Source organism: Ictalurus punctatus, chromosome 18 (genome assembly GCF_001660625.3).
Source record: "Ictalurus punctatus breed USDA103 chromosome 18, Coco_2.0, whole genome shotgun sequence".
NCBI classification, from domain to species: domain Eukaryota; kingdom Metazoa; phylum Chordata; class Actinopteri; order Siluriformes; family Ictaluridae; genus Ictalurus; species Ictalurus punctatus.
In genome coordinates, this window is record NC_030433.2 from 6,665,463 (window position 1) to 6,690,000 (window position 24,538).

General features: G+C 45.5%; 1 protein-coding gene across 6 annotated transcripts in view; it reads right to left on the bottom strand.

Moving 5' to 3' along the window:
- sema4d (sema domain, immunoglobulin domain (Ig), transmembrane domain (TM) and short cytoplasmic domain, (semaphorin) 4D) overlaps nt 1-24,538 on the bottom strand; it is a 66,984-nt gene that overhangs the window by 31,818 nt on the left and 10,628 nt on the right. For 2 of the 6 annotated variants that reach the window (XM_047162056.2, XM_017492707.3), the window contains exon 2: nt 18,321-18,424. In XM_047162056.2, the coding sequence (XP_047018012.1) occupies nt 18,321-18,358 (38 nt within the window). In that variant the 5' untranslated portion in view covers nt 18,359-18,424. Of the gene's footprint in view, nt 1-10,066; nt 10,138-18,320; nt 18,425-18,617; nt 21,291-22,787; nt 24,080-24,538 lie in introns of those variants that run through there. The other 4 variants (XM_047162055.2, XM_017492713.3, XM_017492709.3 and 1 more) reach the window with 4 other exon arrangements.

Consider the following 24,538-nt stretch of genomic DNA (forward strand, 5'->3'; position numbering starts at 1 on the left):
ACGACTACAACACTACAATCGCTAAAAGCACAAACCAACAGTCCTCCAGGTGTCATCTTTCTTGGTTCATTTACATACGTTTCATTTACATTTATGGTCGTCTCATGGGCGCGTAACACAACTGTAAAAGGTACGCGTTCTTTAATACGTAAAATAACGTTAGTGTTGGCAAATTGTGCATGTATATATGTATATATGAGAAATATAAATGCAAACACTTCAGGACGTGCTGTTAGAAAACGTTGGCAAGAGTAACAGCGCTTCAAATCGGGACACGTCGCTGTCGTTGATTACTTCCTAAGAACGTCGTGATGAGTGTTTTACCTTGTTGTTTACTTATAAACAAGGTTGGCTATTTTGGTAGCATGCCCAACAAATGAACTCGCTACACTGTGTTTACAGTACAGGGTGGAAATAGATTGAATGTACACTGGATTTAGGGTTATTTATTTCACCAAATATTTCTCCCCAATTTGGTCACCTGACAATTCCCACCCACTAGCTAACTCTCCCCGTCACACAATAGCTACCGACCGCTATCCGCCCTCTTCCGCATACGTGAACCCGCAGATGTCTGTGATTGGCTCACGTCACTGTGATTGACAGGGGAGAGAGAGTAACGTCTTCCTTCCCTCCCACAGTACAGTTTTGCTCTCTGGACCTTGGCCACAGATGGCAGTGGCATCGTCTGGATTCGAACTTGCAAACTTTCGAACTCGCGTATTTCCAGTTTCATAAAAGATGGTAGGGTAACACTGGCTAGTCAGCGTTTTCATTACAGTTACACACCAATACGCTTGCCAGATCTTCAGCAGAACACTACAGATGGCAACATCGCACTGGAATCAGACACTAAACACACTTTATATGCTGTATAGAAAGAAAAAAACAAACCCTACTGAATGCGTCCTGCATTGTGTTTGACATTTGCCTCATACGACCAGTTCTCGCCACCTCAGTAATGGAAATGGGTCACAGCCAGTGGCATCACGCCCACTGGGCAGCCATGTGACTATCCAAAACATTCAGCTCCTGCCAAAGTCTCTTTCACACAATATCCGTCACTGTGTGTCTCCTCCTCGCCCCGGCAGCCGCTCACATGGCACATTGATCGGGAATCAATATGGTGCCACTCAGCCTCGACCCAAAATGCCTTTCTGGCAGAATGTGCTTTCTCACTGAACTCTCCCACAATCCTTCACTCTCTCAAGAGGCGTTCGTTATAGAGTACTTATCCTATGCAGAAGATCACTGTTGTTAGACTCAACCATCTCAACAGAACCCGTACATATTCCCAACTGGGAGAAGAAAGAAGAAGAAAAAAAACCCCTCAAAGTGTATCCGCTAACATGTTGTATATGAACGTCTGAGACCAAGATCACTAGTTGTGTAAGGATGTGTAAGCATCAGGACATGTAGCGTCTCGGAGCTTTGCTCCAATCTGCAGAGTAACACAATACCGCTACCACAGTGGACGTAGACGATGATCGACGTCTGGTGGCTATAAATGACGAGTCTTTGAAGCTTTACAGATATCCGGACATAGATATAGATTTATTCCCAATGAGCAAGCCAACCGTCATGGGGTGGTGAGGAAAAACTCCGAGACGACACGAGGAAGAAACCTTGAGAGGAACCAGACTCAAAAGGGAATCCATCCTCTTCCGGGTGACACCGGACAGTGAGAATATAAATCGTTACTCTTCTACACTGTAGAGTCAGGAAGAAGACTGCTGGAAAGAGTTTTAGCTTCAAGTCTATGATATCCAGGTGAAGTTATCCACTGTATAATGAATAAGCAGCAGATCTGACACACTAATCACGTCATCATTCGAAAGAGCTGTGATCTCTTCATGTGTTCACTCTCTCTCACTCTCTCTAATCAAAGGTAAAAAAAAAAAAAGGTCAAGGAGGGATGTCAAAAAAGGTTACCACAACTAATGTAACCGATCTGTGGGCGTTAACCTGGAGCAGATGATTATATACACAGCTGAAAAAGCTTAAGGACATGAAACGAGAACTAGAAGAACGTCAGTCAGCTTTCACTGCCCTCCAGCTGTTACTCATCAGCCATCCCATAGGATCGGAATTCGTAATCTCCGCATGGTTCAACACCTCGGGCCGATTCATCTCTTCAGGCATACAAATCAACAAGACTATTTGTTCATTTGTTTCATGATGCCAGTGGAAAAAGACATGAGAAGTCCATTAGAGAGATCACCAACAGTTTTAAGGAACTAAAACAAGACTGAACTACACAAATCGGATTTGCAGAGGCGCCAACGGCGCTCCCGAGAAAATCCCAGCATGCAGAGAGAGGGGGGAAAAATGCTAGCGTATGTCTGACCTGAAAGCTCCATGCTAACAGCCACTGAGCCCACAGCCCCGTCCACTTGTTTTCTATTGAGTCACAAAATCAACGCTTGCAAATTCAGAGGTCAAGCTTACGTCTGCATGAAACCGAGTAACTGCCTTCCTTTCCCTTTCTGAGAACTGGTTCTTCCACCGGGTGAATTTTATTTGCATTTGGTCTGAATGCTACTTTAGATGAAAAAGCAGAAGAGTACCGTAGCAAGGAGTCAAATTCGTAAATGCTACGACTAAACCGTAGAAGTTGGCACGTCTGGGGGTGCACCTCTGGAGCTTCAGCAAGCTCAACAGCGATACACGCCGGACAAGTCCATTTCCGGTGTCGTTTTTCCGAACACGTAGGGCATCGATTTTCCAAAGCGGGGACTTTGAGAGCACTTGGCAACACCGCAACACAAAATAGATACTTTTGCATATAATTGCAGTATATGGAGAGGGTGCTGAGCTAGCACAGGCCTGGAGTGACCACACTAAAGACACATGAAGGGTCAGCTACAGTAAAAAGAAAAGAAAAGAAAAAAAGCCTATATTTAGAGCCCCAAAACACTGCATTCCCTACAGAACTCGCACGAGCTGAGAGGGAAGAGGAGAAAGAAATGAAGGGGGGGCAGTGTTTGTTCGTTTTAAGTCACCCTCTGATCCTAGTACTGTGAAAGAGTGACGTTATCAAATGACTATCGTTTATATTACATGTGTAGAAATGCCTGCGCTTGAAACATTTAGGAAATGTTTCCTAGTCAAAGTGAGAATTAAGCTCCAATCAGGTTCAACAAGTAAGTCAGGCCAAGTAACATATTGAGAAAACGGCAAGTGCAAAATATTTTGAAAGAGCACTATTAATAAAAACGTAACAGTTTAATAATATTTAACCGTTTTAAAAGTTATTAAAAGTTAAAATATACATCGTAACAATGAAGAAACCTCTGTTAAACAGATCTGCGCTGTTGCTGCAAATGAAATGTCTTCGATTTTATCCTTAGGGTGTCAAAACTTTTGCACTCAACTGTAATTCTAATTCTAGGTTCTAAACCAGTGTGGGCGCATACACGCACACACACACACCATCACTGTAAAACGTAATTACTGGCCTTTCCAGCTCTCCTTCAAAAAAAAAAAAAAAAAAGAAGCCTGAATTGACTAAGCTTTAATTTTAACATCGGCTCACACTGATGTAAAAGCACTCGTAGGTTCCAAACTTTACCAACATGATTAAAGTACTCAAGCAGTCTGTTCTCTAAAGCAGAAGTAACGTAACAGGAAGCCATATTTAGTGTGATTATATCCTTGACGGAGAGATGGAACGCAGCAGAGGGCTGGTGCTGTGGTCAGGTCTGTTACTGTCGTTCACACGAAATTCCGCTTCTCGTCGCCACCTGCAGCGGACGCTTTTAGACGGACACGATGGACTTTCCCTGTGCCACGGGAGAGCATGTGTTCCCAGCAGAGCGTGTGTAGAGGACAACATCACGTCACGTCGCTCAGAATGTCAAGAGGAGAATCTACACTATGAGAAACCCGAAGCCCTGGGGGAGGGAAAGACACAATCGGAGGATACGCTAAACAGTGCAGAGGGGCGCAGGCTAGCGAATGGCATTTCAAGCCACGTAGATCCACTTACAGTTTGAAGAACAGGTGTCCGAGCGAACTAGGATGAAGAGGAGACACTTTGGAGCTCAGTTGTGACTGACTGAACTTCAGTCAGAGTTTCTACGCAGGATCGCAGCCTCTCTTCGGGTCATTCCTCCCGTTTGGCGAAACGACATGGAGTACAGTGTGCGAAACTTTGATTTCGGGCTTTAAGGGAAATCTCAGACTTAGTTTCCCTACCTGTATCTACAGTACATCCAGTGGTATCACACTACAGGAAGTACATCCACTTACCGTTAAAAGACCAGGTGTCCGAGTGAATTAAAATGAAGTACACACAGTTGGAAGCTCAGCGTGACTGACCTGAACAGTGTTTCTGTGTACAACTGCAGCCTTTCTTCAGTTCAATCCTCAGAATCCTCCCATTAGGAAAACCGTGGAGAGCTGGACCACAACGTGCAAGGCCTCGATTATAGTCTCTGAGGGAACTCCGGGACAGAGTTTACCTACCTGAAGCAAATCCAGCGCTATGACGCTGCAGAAATCCGAGCAATGAAGCACTTATAGTACGCAGTGAAGTGCAGGTTTGCACATGTCATTTTAAGCCACGTAGATCCGTTTACCATTAAAAGAACTAGCGTCCCAGTGAAGCAACATGAAGAGCAGACGCTTTGGATCTCTTCTGTGGCACCAAGTACACGACTGCCTGCCTCACAGCCTCTCTCCAGTTCGATCCCAAGAAAGCTCCCATTAGGCAAACAGGGATGAGATTGCATACAACGTACAGAAGGTTCAGGGAAAAATCGGGAGACTTCGTTTCCCTACCTGCATCTACAGTACATCCGGCGGTTTTATGCTACATGAATCTGAGCAGTGAAACACGTCGATCCAAATGCCTTTAAAAGAACAGGATCCACAGTGAATTAAAACGAAGGGATTTTGGAGTTTAGCCGTGCCCAGGTTCACGACCGACTCAAATGTCTTGGCCCAGCCTCTCTTCAGTTCAATCCCACGAATCCTCTCATCAGGCAAAAAGGGAAGTGATGACGCATAATGTTCACGGGCTTGATTACAGGCTTTAAGGGACATGGAGGTATCGTTTCCCTACCTGTATCTACAGTGTACATCCAGCTGTACTACGCTGCAGGAATCAACAAAACCTGTAGATCCACTTACCATCAAAAGAACGGGAATCCAAATAAACTTGTATAAAGAGTAGACGGCTTTGGGCCACCAAGTTCACGACGGACTGAACTTCGATTGGTGCATCGGTCCAAACTGTCTTCGGTTCGATCCCAAGAATCCTCCCGTTAGGAAAACAAGGAAGAGATACAAGGTAGCAGGGTACAAGGCATTGATTATGGGCTTTAAGGGAACTCGGACATAGTTTCCTTACCGGTATCTACAGTACATCCAGTGCTACTACGCTGAAGGCATCTGAGCGATGAAACGCGTCGATCCACTCACAGTTAAAAAAAGAACAACAACAGACGCCCGAGTGAACTCAAATGAAGAGCCAGGTTCACGGCTGACTGAACTTCAATCAGAGTTTTATCGCGGAATCACACCCTCTCTTCAGTTTAATCCGGAGAATCCTCCCATTAGGCAAAATGAGACGGAACAGTGTGTACAGCGTTAATGATGGGTTTTAGAAGAATGCACTTACCTGCATATAGAGCAGATCCAGTGCTCCTACACTGCAGGAATCTGAGCAATGAAACGCTCATAGGTGGATAAACAATTGCTCTTCATTCTTTTGTGTGTGCGCATATTTACTTTCCTCTTTGTGTATTTGGGTTTGTTTTGACCAAACCCAAACCTCTTCACAAAGACCGGAAAACCTGAAACATGACCTTGTAGGAAGCTTTCTCCGAGGAAAGATTTCTGTACTTCAAACATTAAAGAAGCATCCTTTATTGTGCATGCGTGACTACCTATAGTTATATATAGTTCCATAATAAACAATAATACAAGACACCGTGTGTGCGTGTGGAGGTGTATATATATTTAAAAAATAAATAAATAAATAAGGAGGACTCGAATGCAGTCACATCTTACCTTCTTCCTCATATCCCATCTTATTACCCAGCAGCCCCTGCTTGTATTTCCTAACCACAAGAAAATTACTGCCTTGATGAGACGCCAGTAAAAACACCACAACTTCCTCATAACACTCCCCCTCTCTCACACACAACATCATAAAAAAAAAAAAAAGAGCCTATATAATGATTTAAACTGAAGCAGATGCATTGCACAAGGAAGAGAGAACTACAGAGGAGCTCAAATTCTTGGCCAAAACCCAAAACGGAATAATAATAATTATTATTATTCAATTATTAAAATCATATAGAACAATTAATAGGCTTGTATAAAATGTGTCTTAGGATCAAACATGTTCCATGTTAAATTCCAGCACTAAACTAGCTTTTTGTGTACTGATGGAAGGAAATTTTGGAAGGAGTCTCCAGTGTCAGCATTTTGTAACCGTCAGGGATAAGTAACGCTGCAAAGTTTTGCATGGGAAAGAGGTTTTTTTTGGTTTTGTGACCAGATGACAAGCAGGATAAGTCTGGTCCAAGTCTATAACGGTGGTTTACCGCTGCTATAACTCAAGTTTGGCTTTAAAAGCTACCTTAGGATGTAGTTCCAGTGGGTTGAGGTCAGGGCTCTGTGCAGGACACTCGAGATCTTACACTCCAAACCATGTCTTCATGGAGCTCGCTTTGTGCACGGGTGCATCGTCATGCTGGTGGAACAGGTTCGGGCGTCTTAGTTCCAGTGAGGGGAAATTGTAAAGCAGCAGCGTATGAAGGTGTTCTATACGATCGCCTGCGTCCGACTTTGTGGCAGCGGTTTTTGGAGAAGAACCACGTGGTCAGGTGTCCACATACTTTCGTCCATATAAAGTGCAGTGGTCACCATCCCCGTTCCTGGAGATCTGCTGAAACTTCCTGGAGGATTCATCTCCAAGCGAAATCTAAAACACACCTGTTTTAGTTGGTCAAGAACAATGATTAGATGGTCAGGTGGGCACCATTATGGTTGGAGCTAGAGTCTTCGGGAAGGCAGCTCTCCAAGGAACAGGGTTGGTGACCACTGATGGAGTGTATGATGTGTTACTGAAGCAGAAATCTTGCTCTAGAGACTAAAACTGTAGTGGTGGTGATGAGAGATGGCACAACGTTAAAAAAAAAAATCATTTATATCACCGTGGCAACAACTGAAATATGGTGGATGAATTCCTACTTAAAAGACCTTCGTCTGTGTGCGCGCGCGTCAGTGTGTGTGTGTGTGGTTGGGGGGGATAATGGGAGGATATTCTGAGAGCCACTAAAGATCAAAAGCAAAATCTCAGGCCTGATCTAAGATGTCCGACCGCAGGTGTCCAGTGTGTGTGCACTCTGAAGACAGATCAGGTTTTAACCTCAGAAGAACAGGATCACTTTTAAAGAGTGCCAGTAACTGTGACCCTTTTCCTCCGTGTGTGCGTGTGTGTGCGCGTGCATGTGTATATATAACCCGAGGAGCTTAGTTTCCAGTTTCCTCCTCTCTCTAAATAAGCATGGACACCTGTGAGCTCTAGCATTTAAGAGCGAATAAGTTTTCGGAACGAGTTTCCTTCCTCGCACAGGCCTGGAATTGCTGTAATACCGGTTACATGCAACACCCAGACCTCTGAGAGCACGCTGGAGCGGATTAGTGGATTGTATTACGGCGCTCTAGAACCCGTCATTAATACGTACACAGTGTTCATGTCAGACTTTCTAAAGCAGGGCCATCCGATTTAAAAACCACAAATATGCCGTGGTTTAAACCTGGACGAACCTTCCGGCCTGAAACGTTACTAAAATAGGTTTTTATTAAAATATTTGCAATGCGTTTAATGATTCTGGTGCTACACAAGTCAGGTTTTGCCGTTAGAACCTAAAAAACAACGACGACAACAACAACAACAACAACAGACCAAGAGCTTCTTTTCTCACTCACTGTTTTCCAACGTCATATTAATGAGAAATCCAGCAGAGACGTAGCGGAGACACTGCCGGGACTCAAAGTCCCAGAATGCAACGCAGCTATACGAAGAGTTATGTCAAGAGAATCGGCTCGGCTAGTCTGCGATCTAAGTCACAAAGCGTGGTATTAGCATGAAAGTCGCAGCTCTGGAAGCGGACCTGGTGAGCAGAGGGTTCGGACGAGGAGCTGGACAAGATCGAAGCACTAAAGCACCGCTGCATCACTCCGTTCATGTCGAGAAGAAGCGAGGGCTGAATCCCTTTGGGACGCAGATGAAGATGTAAAATGGCAGATATTAAAGAACAGATCGATATGTGAAGTGTTGTCTGGGGTGGATTTTCGCGTTCGCTTTTGCTCGGCGCGCTTTTCATCTTCGGTCTATAAAAGTCGTGTCTCTGCGGGCTCGCTTCAAAACGCGCGTCGTAAACGCGGCGGTTTTCCCCGCGATAGATCAGACCGTTTCCTGCTCTACAAGGCCGTGAAGTCTCCCACCTGCGAGTTCTTAGACGGCACGCCGATTTTGCACACTGATTTAGGGTCGGCGCAGACAAAAAAACCCTGCGGAGCACCGCTGAGAAAACTCAAAGCGTCCTCTGGCACCAGTGTGAACGAGTGTGCTGGGCCTGGATGCTGGCAAACACACAGGAAAGCACTCATTTAACACACACACACACACACACACACATAATAAAAACAAACAAACAAACAAACAAACTATATATATATATATATATATATATATATATATATATATATATATATATATATATATATATATATATATATATATATATATATACACACATACATACATACATACATACATATACACACACACACACACACACATACATATATATATACATACATATACATATACACACACACACACACACACACACACAGGGAGTGTGTTACACTGAGCCTCTTGATTCTTCATGCCCATGAGTAGGGTGTGAGGGTGTGGCAGCAGAAGTGATCAGGGAAAAGCGGTGCTGGGTTTGCTGAAGTGTTTAATCTCTCGCTTCACTGTGCTGCTTTAATGCAGAAGTGAAACACTTCCCTTGTCAGGTTCATCTTCCGCATACAGCTACGGGGTAACACGGTGAGGAATACATGCAGCTTACACACACACACACACACACACACACACACACACACACGCCTTCCAAAAAATAACTGAAGGCAGAACACTGACACTTAACCAGGTGAGGTCACGTGGCGAAAGAAGGGGAGGAGAAGGAAAAAAGAAGGAGTATGACACACAAAGAGAGAGAGAGAGAGAGAGAGAAAGAGAGAGAGAGAGAGAGAGACACACACACACACACACACACACACACACACACACATCATACAGACACTTAGAGAGAGATAGACACAAAAAGAGAATCACAACTCAGATGCACACTGAGAGAGACACACACACACACACACACACACACACACACAGACATGGAGAGAGACACACACAGACAGAGAGAGAGAGAGAGAGAGAGAGAGAGAGAGAGAGAGAGAGAGCGAGAGAGCGAGGGTGAGAGAGAATCACCAATCACAGAGAGACACACACTGAGACAGAGAGAGAGACACACAAGCACAGGGGGGGGGGGGGGGGGGGGGGCAAAGAAAACAACATAGAGAGACACACAGATACATACATAAATACAGAGCGACAAACACAAAGAGAGCCTCGCATGTGCAGAGACATGAACACAGACACAGAGTAGACGAAAATGAAAGAAGAAAAATGACGAGTAGTTGTTCATCTTCATCATCATCATCATCATGATGGAGGGAAAAAACGCTCGGTCAGCTGAACCAGACAGAAACAGGACCAGGCGGCACAAAAGGTAAACAAAACCACACCGTAACAAAAACATGAAGCACAGGAGGAGGCGTTTACTGGAAGAACGGGCAAGTTTGGATTGAAAGAAAATCCCAGAAGACTGAACATGAAGAACCCAAAAGGAACGTGCAAAAGAAAAAGAAAGCGTGCAACACAGGCGGGCAAACTGAGAGGGAAGAAGCATGCAGAGCTCCAGCTCCGACAGGCAAGCAGGAGAACACACCACAACGCAAAGTGGGAGGGGCTTCTGACCTGCGACTCTTCCACGCCGCTCGACTAGACGAGAGGATCCGTCCTCCGGGGAGAATTATACAATCCTCCAGCTAGAGACACAGACAGAGAGAGAGATAACAAAACAGTAATATTATCATTGCGAAGTGTTTAAAGGTGCGATGTGCGATAATGAGAACAGGCGCTTTAAACCAACATGCATAACTTGATGCTCCCCACACACACACACACACACACACACACACACACACACACACACACACACACACACACACACACACAATCCTGCGCCATTGAGATTCGACTGAACAGGATGAGAGCATTTTGAATGGGCAGCTGTGAGTAAATGAGGGGTTGATGAGCTCTTCAGCCTCGTAAAATACTCACACTGACGGCATCAATCCGTGTGTGTGTGTGTGTGTGTGTGTGTGTGTGTGTGCACATCTACCCATTGAGACACATGGCACATTTCTTTTTACAAGCAATAGTTTTCCAGAAAGGATTTATCATCATAATAAGAGCAGCGTGTTACGGCATGCAGGTGCAAAACGTTTTCCAAAAGCAATGAGATTACAGTCCTGGCATTTGTTCACGCAGACCCTCACAGGCTGTAAAAAAAAACAAAAAAACACAGCATCCACCCACTACAGCTTCAGCCCACACACACACACACACACTTCAACACAAACGAAGGGAGAAAGACAAGCTGCGCTGTTTATTTCAGGAATTTTCTTCATCACGGTGGTTTAAACTGCTGTTCTCATCGGCCAATGAGCTCCCGGTTAACGTACGCTAGCTAGATAAGTCGTATTATGTTACTATCAGAAGTGCACGAAGAAGAAACTCCTGGCAGATAAAGAGAGTAAACCCTAGTGTATATCGGTGAAAGAGACGTCTCCGTGTTTGGAGACAAAACAGACCGTTCGAAGGAACAGAGCCCTTAGCTCTGCACTTAGCCCCGCCCTCAGCCCTGCCCCACAACCCCGCCCTTGTTTTCTCAAATTTGCAAACTCTCAGGTGGAAGCAAAACGTAATTGTTACCAGGAGAAAATATGCGATCTATAATGTCACGTGTCCTTTCCCCTTCAGTTAAGTCGCCGCTTCATCTAAAACGAAATGAACAAATAAATAAATAAATAAATAAATAAACAGCATAAAAGCTTAGATTTAAGGTGCCTCCTATATCATAGGAGAGATCAGGTACTCTTCATTCTTTGACTAAATCGCAGACAACGTGAAAACGAAGCTCGGCTGATGTCAGTGACGCGTGGCGAACAGGTTCGGCTCTAGACACCTGTCGAGCGCATCACCACAGCTCTAATCTGTTTTACTGCACGGGGTTTTAAACCGATAAACGGCTGTTCGGTCAACAAAACATATTCGTTTTTGGCTTACTGTGAGGAGACTACATTGCGTGGTGAAAGGATCGCTGCCTGCGGATATCGTCCATAATAAACGAGCGTTCGAGGGACGCAATAAGCCGCTCGAGGCCGTGTATTCCGAGATCGTATCGGGACTGGGTTATTAACTTTATAAATACAGATACACGGGCCGAATCGGTTCTAAAATACACAAAACGAAAGATTGGAGAGGACGCTGTGGAAAACAACCCATACACCCCCCTCCAAACCACACACACTTTACACAATTACAAACCAGCCATTGTATTCTAAAATCACATGCAAATTAAAGCGTCTCCCGGCCTGATGGGAATAAAGCGGGAATAAAATGGCCGTGTTTATGCCGAGCTCCATTACACCCTCGTGTATCAGCGAGGCATAACGACCCGTGGGAAACGCTGTACACCGTGCACGTAACTCCTGTAATAGTAATTAAAGACCGAGTTTTAGGAAGAGCAGACTGATCCGAGATCTTGCCCATGTGGACCAGAGTGATAAATAAAAGGAGTCTAAATAAATAAAACGGCAGGTGGTGAGTTACTACTGTTCACACTCGTTGCAAAATGAAGGTGTCGTCGAAAAGGACCGATCTTGGGAGTGCAGAGGAGGACGAAAAGGGAAAAAAGCGGAGGCGTACGAGCTGTACTCGTGCTCCATTTTCCAGAATAAGCGCAGCTTCTCCTGTTTATGCGTGCTTGAAGATCGACCCAGTGACCCGGACAGAATCGTCTCGACGTGCTGAAGGCTCAGGTTGCCGGACCAAATGTAGGTCGGCGCGAGATCATCGATCGGGGAGAGGGGTAACCCGAGCAAACAATTACGACGGCTTACGCGGACTAGATTCCATCACGCCTGCAACCGCAACCCCCCTCCTCCCTCCCCATCTCTCGTCCCCGTCGTCTTAACAAGAAACTCCGGGCCCCACATGGTGTCGTCTTGCGTGCCATGTTCCTATTAAAATGCTTCCCAAATTCAGAGATTTATTCGTTCGGTCAGAACCGAAGTGTGTGCGCTCAAACAGTTGGGATTTTTTTCTCTCCAGGAAATGGAGAAGCATGCTAGACAACCAAATACAGAGAGAGCACCAGAGGTTGCTCAGGCAGATGCGTTTTTGAAAAAAAAAAAAACTCAAATCAAAGACGTGTCTATTCGGATAGGATTCGAGCACCGCAGAGGTAGGGGGGCGGGGGAGGAGCCAGGAAGTAAATTTAGTCTATAATTTAAAAAAACAAAACCACAGACATGGTTGGGAGGAAATGAAAACACTAAATCAGTGCCTGATAAAATGCGGGAATTACTCCTGACGCAAGTTTAATCCTGTCCGAATAGGGCAGTACAAACTTACAGGCCACGCCTCCTCGCTGAGTGACGCTTCCTTGCCAAACTGCCAAGTTAAAAAGTAATTCCGCCTCCGTTTAGTCCATTTTTAGAGATAACGGTGTCGTAAGGTTCAAACCCGTTGATATCCGGTTCGAGGTTTGGCATGCAGGTGCTAAAGTGTGGAAAAAATCTTCCAACTTGCAGTACTTCCCAGTGACGCGCTGCTTTAGCTATGCTGCGCTGATGTCGTACAATAAACACAAGCTGTACTCCGTCCATTCCACCCCCCCGACCATTTGTCAGCAATTCACAATTGTCCCTAATTATCCCCTCACCCTGCTTCACACATGCACATGCACTCTTTCAGTCTCATTGACTCCCTCGCTCTCACACCACTCCTCTGTGTCAGGTGTCAGCATCTCACACTCACGGCTATCGCGAACTTCGGGGGGTTGACAGCAGACTCCAAATTGATGAGTTAAAGGTCAAAGTTGAAGTCTTACTCAACAGATGGCGGAAACGAACGGCGCGGCGAACAAAACGCGTCCCGAGACGTCGTTCATCCCCTTCCCTTAAGACGGGTCCCTGAGAGACAGGAAGAGGAAGTAGCAGGGTCACGGGTCGCGCTCTTTATAACGTCCGATTGCGTTATTTGAAGCGACGGGACGAGAGTTCGATCGTGGACGAGGAAATCGCCACACAATGGCGTCTGACTACTGAAGAGAACAGAGCACGATGCAGGTGGCGTTTGAAACAAACATATCGAACTCGTCTAGTTTCCTCACGGCGGTAAATCTACGATGAGAACGATAACAACAGTAATAGCTCATTTCCATCAAAAGGTGGTTCGAGAAAAACCTCGCGAAGACGCTCGTTTTCAACCTGGATTTTAATTTAAATGCAAATCGTCTTGGTGAGGCTCGCAGGGAAAAAAAAAATAACACAAAAACGTTAAAAAACAAACAAACAAAAAAAGTTTGCGCCATATCTGCAAGCTGTTACCATGGCAACTCTTAACACTCTCAGCCTAGATTGAACCCAAACCATGAATTCGACTCCGCCAAACGTAGTGGCTCTCAAACGTTTTGCAGCCAAGGACTACTTTAATTGCATAAGATTTCACAGGCCCCCTTAGCATGGACGTAGTCCATTAACATTATTTATTTATTTTTGGAGCTTTCCATTCCTGAACTTTCCACCAATAAAACACATTAGGTCCGAGTTGACTTTGGTGCTTTTATTAATAATATTAAAGATAATAATAATAATAATAATAATAATAATAATAATAATGTCGGTTGCGATTTCCACCACGGTCACAAAGAAATATCACGGACCCCTTGGCTATGCTTCACAGTCCCCCGGGGCTCCCCAGACCCCCACTTTGAAAACCACTGGCTTAGCGGACCCAAGATAAGTCGACGTACTGCAGATGTATTAAGCGTGATCATTCCAATCAGGCTGATTCAGCTATTTCGAGAACTGGATTGAGCTGTTTGGGATAATGGAGTTCTCCTGTGTTGATATCGAGAACCAAAACAACGACTTCTGATTCATGAGCATATGATGAAAGTGTTTTATTCTGGGGAAAGTTTGTATTGTTCAGTTTAATTACTGCGGGGGAAAAAAAACCCCAAACAAACAAACAAAAACAAAAAACCCTGAAATCTGTCACAATTCTGTATCAGTCTGGAAAAACCCATCAGATGTTGGCGTGACAGCAGGCGAAAAGTCAGATCTCAGCATCCTGGACTATTTCATTTACGACGCGCCCAATGGTCCAAGATGGCTTCAAATCAACCTTCTGTCAATTTCCTTTTATTCCTCAGGATTATGTTGGTTATTCAAAACGTTTCTATATGACTCATTTGTTCCGGTAAATTGAAGTGATTTTATAAATGCTTGGTGACTCCCTTGCTGTCCTACAGGGATTTTATATGTGCTTTGGGAGCGGGTGTGGTGCTCTGACCTCAGTTTTTTAGGGACATGTTCGTACTTTTACACTGATTATAGCATGTGTGATTCTGCAGATGTGCTATTGCGTAATAGCGTTGATAATTTATGGCTTGAGAATCACGTGCAAGGATAGACGTGTCTCATTTGGATAGAACTTTACTTTTAACGATGGGCATCGTCATAAAGCAGCATTACAGAAATCCGGATGTAGATTTATACCGATCAGCCAGAACATTAAATATATGCCGGATATTGTCTAGGCCCACCTCGTACCACCAAAATAAAAGCTCTGACCCGCCGAGGCATGGACTCCACAAGACCTCTGAAGGGGTGTTGCGGTATCTGCCACCAAGACGTTAGCAGCACATCCTTTAAGTCCTGCACTGTGGGGCCTCTATGGGTCGGACTTGTTTGTCCAGGACATCCCACAGATGCTCGATCGGATTGAGATCTGGAGAATTCAGATGCCGAGTCAACACCTTGAACTCTTTGTCATGTTCCTCAAACCATTCCTGAACTATTTTTGCGGTGTGTCAGGGCGGATTATCCTGCTGAAAGAGGATAGGGAATACCATTGCCATGAAGGTGTATACCTGGTCTCCTGTGCCAGGACCAAGACAGGATAGCCTTCGCTCCCCGTAAACATCAGTGAGCCTTGGGCGCCCACGACCCTGTCGCCGGTTCACCAGTTCTCCTTCCTTGGACTCCTTTTGGTAGGTACTAACCACTGCATACCGGGAACACCCCACAAGACCTGCAGTTTTGGAGATGCTCTGACCCAGTCGTCTAGCCATCACAATTAGGCCCGTGTCAAGGTCGCTCAGATCCTTACGCTTGCTCATTTTTCCCGCTTCCAACATGTCAAATTCGAGAACTGACTCTTCACTTGCTGCCTAATAAACCCCACCCCTTAACACGTGCCACTGTTACGAGAAACTAAATGTTACTGTTAAACGTTTAATGTTATGGCTGATGGTAGATCACCACTGACGAAGAGAAGGTGACAGTGGCGAGGACAATCTTCCTGAGATGACGCAAGGAAGAAACCTCGAGAGGAACCAAGCTCAATAAGGGAACCTTTGCTCATCTGGGTGATTTTGAAGTGCTGATGAGATTAACAAGCATGAACTTGGGTCATGGGTTTTACAGAATTACAGGGTTTTTATCCAGGGGAGAGAAGAGGAAAAAAAAAAAAAAAGAAAAAGAAAAAGTCTGGCAACCGTAATCGCAAATCTGTATTTGTAGCACAAGCAGCGTGGTGTTTGCACAACAATTGTCCACTGTGCTGGAAAATCCTGAGCGCAGATCCTCTGGGCCCCGACAGGGCCCCTGCTTTTCCAAAAGCATCGGAGTGTTAAAACAATCCGGAAAGTACAGAACGATGACTTTCCCAGCTCGGTGATCTTTCTGCTACAACGCTTTTAGAAGAATCAAACAGGAAGGCTGCTTTTTAAAGCATCCGTCCATAAAACCGTGGATTCTGATCAAAGACCGAAAGCATATTTATTCTAATTTGACGGAAGGACTGTTATGCCGATCTCTTGTAGAAAAAGTTTACACACAGACCTAGGCGCCAAAATAAACGCTCGCCACAACTGACAGCAGCCTCGCGGCGTCGTTCGTTGAGTCATGAATCATGTGACGACAGAAGTGCCTGAACAAAACCTTCGAAGAAACCTTCCTCACGGCGAGCGTGTGGAGCAGAGGAGCAGCCTGAACACAGAAGCATGAATGTTAAGTAGGCAGGCTTAGTTCACAACCCGATCTCTCGTCTTTCTCTTCTCCTTCGCTTCGTTCTGGCAGGACATTTATCATTCTTCCAGACTAACAATCGCACTCCAACACAGGCCTGTGCCGGCAATACAATGGCCGACTAAATTGGGGGCCTCGCCAGAGTTGCTAGGAAACCTTTTGATGCTTCGGGCAGCTCGTCAAGCAGTTCGTCGCTTACTGACGAGCCTGATGAGGACGAGTGTATGGATACGCTTGTGTCACGAGCTGGTAGGAAGTTGGTCCTCTTATACAGGACACTTCTGGTCAGATAAACGAACCCCGTGACGGTATGACCGTTTCTGAAGCCGCCCTTCGTTCTAAAAGGACATACCAATGAAGCTCAGATCCTATAACTCGCCCGCTTACCTCATGGTTAAACATATGGACAAACAAATGGAGAAATATAACAACGACACAAACCAGATCGGGCTATAAATCGTTTTTTTGTGTTTTTTTTTTTTATTTTTACGAGTGATACAGAATACCAGCTCATAGCTAAAATGTTGGACAACCAGGACAAAGCATGGCACGATTATTATACATCATTTACATTGCAAATATAAGACATTACACATACATATTTTTTTTTATATAACACACATATATACATACACACACACACTCGTTTATCTCTCTTAGTCTGTAGGAATGTACTTAACTAGCTCACTTTGTCAATCAGGTTTCTGGTAGAGATGTCACGAGGGTTAACGAGTCACTACCAGTGAAAAACAGTGGCCAAAAAAAAAGAAAGAACGAACGAACTCAATCCCGTCCTGTAGCTAATGGACAAGACCTGGGATTGAATTTGGAAATGATTTTTTTTTTTCCCTGAACTGGAAAAATGAGACTTGAAAGGATTCATGATGCAAATGATCTTGTGTGAAACAATTTTTTTTTTTTTTTTTTTAAACGCTACGGTTTGTCCAAGTCGTGTTTTTTAGCTATGTTTTTCCTTTCTTTTCTTTTTTTAAAAGTGAAGTCCTTCAGTTAAAAACCTTAATAATGTTTAAAGAAATTAAACATCCGTAAACGGCCGATGCTTAAGGTTTCAGTGCCATGTCTAGTTTCCGGGCCATCGCTCATTTCGGGCATTTCGTATGCCGTTGTTTTGTGTTTCGGCAGTGGAATGAAATGAAGTTAACACAGGAATCAGATAAGAGTCGAATCTTACATCTGTATGTAAACAAACGAGACCAAAAAAAAAAAAAACGGCTCTGGATGTAAACGCGGCCGTAGTAAGCGCAAGTTCCGGTGTCATAAAGAATAAACAAAAAGATCCTAAACGCTTGCAGCCAAGGATTTAACCAGAGATGGAGACCTCCCTTTTCTTTCATTCTCTGTCATATGATGAATTCATGGCCTACATTCTTCTCATTGTCTTTGTGAAGAGCTGTAGCTCTCAGAGTTGGGGGGGGGGGGGGGGGGGGGGTGTTGTTGGGGGAACATCTCAACACCATGGATAAGAAACAGCTACTTTTATGATCTCGGATCAGAGTTTGGGTTGGAATAACTGTTCTTAGATCAGCGAGGGGGATGACAAAACAGGACCCGTTTCTAACGGAGATCAGCAAACACCGCTCGGCCAGCGGGACATGCAAATCAGGCTGCATGCAAATGCCATGTGTAGCGCTGAGCCCTAACAGTAGAGGCCTTTATGCGCTGGAGCAGTTTTAGGCGAGAGGAATATCTGCCCGAGTGCACAAACAGACGTAATTGCAGGCTTGCGCTTCGAGCCATGATGTACTCGTGAGCTCATGCAGGAAGGCACAGAGCAGCCGCTTTATTATAGAGCGAGGCAGCTGGGAAACGGCAAAACAACCACCTACTTGTACGTCATGGCGTCGAGAGGCGATGGGTGATTCATTAAAGAAAATCCCTCAGGCTCCACGTCTTAGACAGCTGAGAAGGGAGCGTGATCCTTCACGGTGATCTGTGGAGAAACAACCGACACACGGTTTTCAGGAGGAAAATAAAACAATATTGTACGCGTGGTCTAACACAAATAAAAATACCCTTAGAACCAGCCATATGACTCACCAATATCCCCAATACAACACACAAACACTCACATTCACAACTTTACCCTGAACACCACACCTCCATCCCCTCACAAACCCACGTACACGTCCATAATCTGTAACACACGAGCGTGCCTGCTTCGCTCAAACCTCTAAACCGAGCCAAAGCTCGACGGAAAGAGGAATCTGCCATCTTCACAGGGGACTTGGTCGTCATGGCGACGGAGGATCCAAGGAGAATAAATGGAAAGCGTTGAGGAATTTCACAGGATTGAACCAAGAGGGAATAACAAATGTGTTTTGTTTTGAACCCCCCACCACCACCATGTGGAAAGCACACGGTATGAAGAATATACATTACATATTATTATTATTATTATTATTATTATTATTACAGCAAAGCGTTGATTAATAAACATTCGTGGAAGGAGTCTCCAGTTTGTGAGTTTACGTTTTTCCTCCTCTGGGAAGTCTTTAGGACGGAAGTGTTTACTCGTTTGCGTAAACATGATGTGCTGCGTTTTTTCGAAAATTCCTGCGGCGAACAAAACGCTTCGAGACGCATCGTTACTGGAAAACAGTCGACTTCGGGCGGTAACGGTATGGCCGCAGCCCGAACGCCGCTGGTACACCGCCTGCCCCTTATGTACCTACCTATGGGGCATATGTGTGTATACGTACACACACACATTATATATATTATATATATATTATATATGTTTTGAGTTAATATAAAATAAACTCAAAACAGCCCTGTGTTTTTCCCCATCAAGCGGAGCCGGACTTAAGCCCCCTGCTTATCCCTGCATTACAGATTAAAATAGCAACGAGCTATTATCTTAGTAGATCGTATGGCACGTCAACGCGCTGGACAACGACTTTATGAGACTCGCTGAAGCTCACCGAAAAATTAATAGAGAGAGATAAAAGAATACAATCCTACAGCCAACAATTAATTATCCGTTCCTCATCCTTGTGACCACCTCGTCGATCGGGAGGAGGAAAAAGATAAAGGGGCTGATGTGGAACCCGATGACGTTATTCGGCATGCAGGATCTAATCAGCACTCGGAAATTCGATTTACTGCCTCGTGATTACATTGATCCTGACAAAGAGCTGAGAACACATGGTGCGGGGACACGTGACGATCCGGGACACGCCTGGTCTCCACTGCCTTCCCTTTAGGCACTGCACAGTCTACATGGCTGAATGTCTGAAGGTGTACGAGCATCAATATTAGATTACGTTCACAGCGTAGCAGATAGGTGTTTTTTTTTTTTTTGACTTAACACGACACAAAAATCTGAATTTTATCAAGTCAGATCTGAGCCGTTATCGTATGTGGTCTACGATCGGATATTTATCCGACACGTGTCCGCGAGACATGACGGACAAATCGGAATCCGTGCGATGCGTGTACGCGTCACTGGCATCGTCCAAAACAAAATAGAGGACAGCGACGGTGGTGCCTATATCGAGTGGAAGGATATTCAGGATCCAAATTAAACGGAGATGTGGATCGCTTAGGATACGAATCAGCTCGTACTTGACTCTCTCCTCTCCAAACTACTCACGAAAAAACGTACACTTTATGAGTCAGATACCCAGTGCGCGGCGAACCATTTCGTTATGGACGACAAACAGATTTAACACGCTTAACTTTATCTTTTTTAAACATCAATTTCAAAATGACTCGTGTTAAGTTCTTGGACTAGGCCTACGAATGTTTCGTTTAAGCCCCGCCCTTCCAGTTATCTGGCGCGTCGACGTAACGGCACAATAGCGAGATATATCCGTCACGTCCTTTCATCTGTAATAAGCGTACTGTTTTGTAATGGTTTGTTGATGGAAACTGCAGTAACATCGCAGAATTATGATCGGTAAGCGTGATTCGATCGTTATACAGACATTTGTAGCTGTGATTTAACCGCAGGTGTTCGTCGAGGCTGTGTTTCTAGAGGTGGTGTCAAGTTTGCGTCCTTTTAATCAGTAAACGCATCACAGAGATAAACAAAGAATCTTGCTTATCTGGTCTTGGGTCGGTATGACTCCATGTTTGGTTGCTCGCTGGTAACTTTTAATTAAATTACAGCATGACCCGAAGCGCTACTCCTACTCAGTCAATCCTCCCAGGTTTTCTTCAGATCTGTGAGAAACACAAACTGGTCCTTCGCCATTCGGCATGTAACGGTTTGTCCAGCTGTGGCACATCAAGCTTCGTCCTGCCTGATGATGAAAGATGTGCGGGAGTGAAACAGGGCGTGATTGTGGACAGAGCCTCATCCATGGCAGCCTGCCTTCAGGCTCTTAGTTCTCACGGGAGGAACCGAGTGACGGCTTCCTCTCGCTAAGGTTTCGACACGTCTGCTCCGTGACTGACGGCACAACACACAATCAAACCGATGTTTGAAATGGTAAAATCAGTGTGTTGTGGCTGTTACTACGTGGGCAGGAGGTTCATCCAGACTGCAAAGCCAGGAGCAGGACTAGTCCTGACCTGCAGCCTCAGAGCCGAGCGATGAGAAGATGCACGCCACCGCCGCGTTTTCCTTATGGTTAAAAAAAATTAATTCCATCAGGTAGCACGTTGTTACAAATCACTTCATCATTTGTCCACCCGCGAGCACATAACCACACCACCATTTTCCTCTTTAAAAAGCACACTACCCCGACATCCATGACTCACTTATTGGGCTGAGAGTAACTGGAAACCAGAATCAAAGAAATGCTGGAGTGACATCATACCGATACACGCGTGCCACGCCCTTCAGTGATACAATGGAAACCTGAGCTGTGTGGGTAGCACACCAGATCTGAGAGATAGAACAATAACAAAAACTTTTTAAAAAGGCTCACGGCCACTTTCTCACGTCGTTTTTTTTTTTTTTTAACTCGCCGTCGCTCGAACATTTCCTGTCTGAGAAAGACCACGGTGCTATTAGTAAACGTGGAGGAGCCGGCCTCGAGCGCCGAAGTCTGTCAGCGCCTCTTACGCACGAGTCCTATATTTAGTGCGAATTGGTTTTTGTTCTTTTTCACATTTGTACTCTCTAGTCCTTTACTCAACTGTCGAATAATTACACGTCCATCCGACCACAGGCGGAGAACGTCCGCTTCTGTCCGCGTTCGTGCCGCCGTCCATACCACCGATATGGGGCAACAGTTTGGATGACATCATTCTGCACTTCAGCTTCTCATCAGATGTTCTGTCCAATCAAATGCGCTCTAGAATCTGAAGGGTCCCGCCTTCAACGTTTAAAAAGAAATATTTTGCCGAAATTGGCGTTGTCGTGCGAGAGAAATCATATCAGCAAGCGTGGGTCGTAAACGTGGGTCTTTGGCTGGTTGAACGCGGGTGTTTTACTCCCTTTTCCAGCTGCAAGCCTTTTAAGAAAATAAACCCTTCATAGTCTTTCCAACGTACATATATGGTAACGAGGGGGGCGTGGCTTATTCGTCCAAGCAGCGTCTGTTCATCTTGCATGGTAATTGAGTGCTGGCTAATGAATTTCTGATTTGTCCAACCCTCCCCCCTCCCCAAATGAACTCCTCTACCCCACACACACACAGAGCAAAGAGGAAACGCTCCTCATGAACAATCAGACACCATCTGTGAAAACTCACACCTGACTGACATCATTACGCTGACAACACGCAGAAACTAAGATCTAAAGACATGAAGCACTTTCTACCCCCCCCCCCCACACACACACACACACACCCCCCCCTCCTCCTCAATCCTCACGTGCCGGCGATCATAATCTTCATACAAAGCTTTAGAGAAGTCAGTCTTACGCATGTAGTAGCGGCGGCTTTAAAGCGTCACAGTCGTGACAAAAGCCCTCGCGTCGCCGTGTCGCCCGTCTGCGTCGCCGGTAGCAACGCTTTCAAGTCGGAGATAGCGCTTAAGAAGTCATGCTTTGATCCAAAACTGGGCGGAGCCATCGAAAGGACAATTTAAGCACAGACACAGAGCTCGCAGACAAGCGATGGAGGCTTACTTAATAATTACACGCAACACAAAACAGAGCATACACACACACACACACACACACACACACACACACACACACACACACACACAGGCGCTCTAGATGATGTTCTTTTTCTTTTCCCAGCTCATCCACAAGTTTATAGCAACGAGCCGATACACAAGCCGGTGAAATGACATACACGCCTCTTCTCCTTTATTTACCCTTAAACTTTCCTGTTTATATCGAGGGTTTTTTGCGCTAATGCATCTTTATCTTCGTAACAGAGATCGCTTTCACTCACCACCTGAGCAGGAATCCTGGGGTGGGGGTGGGGCGGAGGAACAGATGACCAAATACTTCCTGGAATTCAAAAATTTTAAATTGGAAAAAGAAAAAAAAAGAAAGAAAAAAAGCTCTTTTTCACTCTTCTCACAAGAGTGCTGATGCTCCTGGTCCATTAAAACATCGTGTAATAGTCGAGTAGGGATCTCCAGAGCAAGAGATGTGCAATCACACACACAGAGTTCCCTCCCCCACGTGTGTGAAGGTTACTGGAGCAGCGGGAGGAAAAGCCCTGCTGGAGGCAAGACTGAGGAGACGGAGAAGAGAGAAATCTGACCAAAAAAAACCTCTTTAACCTCCGCTGCTCACTCGCTCTCTCTCTCTCTCTCTCTCTCTCTCCCCCGCTCCTTCCTTCCTCCTCTTCTCTCACGGCTAAGCCACAATTAAATATTTAAACGGGATCAGAAGAGACGTCAGCGGAGGAGAAGGAGAGCTGCATCGCTTCACTCACATGTGTGGGGTTCAGAGGGGAGCCGCTGTGACAGCTTCAGACAATAGCGCTCAGATCAGCTGATGTGTGTGTGTGTGTGTGTGTGTGTGTGTGTGTGTGTGTGTGCGAGAGAGAGAGAGAGGAAAAAAAGAGAAAGAGAGAGCTACAGAGCTACAGGAGAGGCACACAGAGAGAGGGAGAGACACAGACAGTGAGACAAAGACAGAAAGTCATGTACTGGGAGAGACAGACACAGACAGACATGAAGAGACAGAGTGAACGAAAGAGAGACAGACATGCAGAGAGAGAGAGAGAGAGAGAGACTGAGACAGAGAGACACACAGATGTGAGTGAGAGATAGAAAGAAAGACAGATACTGAGACAGAGAAAGAGATATGCAGAGACAGAAAGAGAGAGAGAATTAGCGAGACAGAGAGACAGACATGCATAGAGACACAGAGAGAAGGAAAGAGACACAGAGACAAAGTAATTGAAACAGAGACACAGAGAGCAACAGTGAGCGAGAGAGAGATAGAAAGAAAGAGATGCTGAGACAGAGAAAGAGACATGCAGAGAGACACAGAAAGAGAGACAGATACAGAAAGAGAGAGACACAGATAGAGAGAGAGAAGTCTCTCTCTCCCTCTCCTCTCACTCTCCTCCCCTGTCTCTCTCACATTTCTCTGCTTTCCTCTCCCTCACTCCCTCTGTCTCCTCCACTCTCTCTTCCTTCTCTCCTCTCTCTCACCCTCTCTCCCCCCTCTCCTCTTTCACCCCCACTTTTCTCTCCTCTCTCTCCTTCCCTCTCCTCTTCCCACTCCCTTGCTCCCCCCCTCTCTCCTTTCCTCTCCCTCGCTCCCCCCTCTCCTTTCCTCTCCTCTCTCCTCCTTCTCTCTCCCCTTTACTCTCCTCTCTCACTCCTCCCTCTCACTGTCCTCCACCATTTCTCTTCCCTCTCTCTCATCTCTCCTTTCCTCTCTCTCTCCCCCAACTTTTCTCTCCTCTCTCTGTCCTCCTGTCTCTCTCCCCTCCTCCTCTTCCCTCTCTCTCTCCTTTCCTCTCCCTCACTCCCTCTCTATCTCCTTTCCTCTCCTTCGCTCCTCCTCTCCCCTTTCCTCTCTTCGCACTCCTCCCTCTCTCTCTCTCCTCCTCCCTTTCTCGCTCCTCCACTCTCACTTTCTTCCCTCTCCTCCTCCCTCTCTCCCCTCTCCCTCCTTTAATCTCCTCTCACTCCTCCCTCTCACTGTCCTCCTCTCACTCTCTCTCCCCTCCCCCTCTTC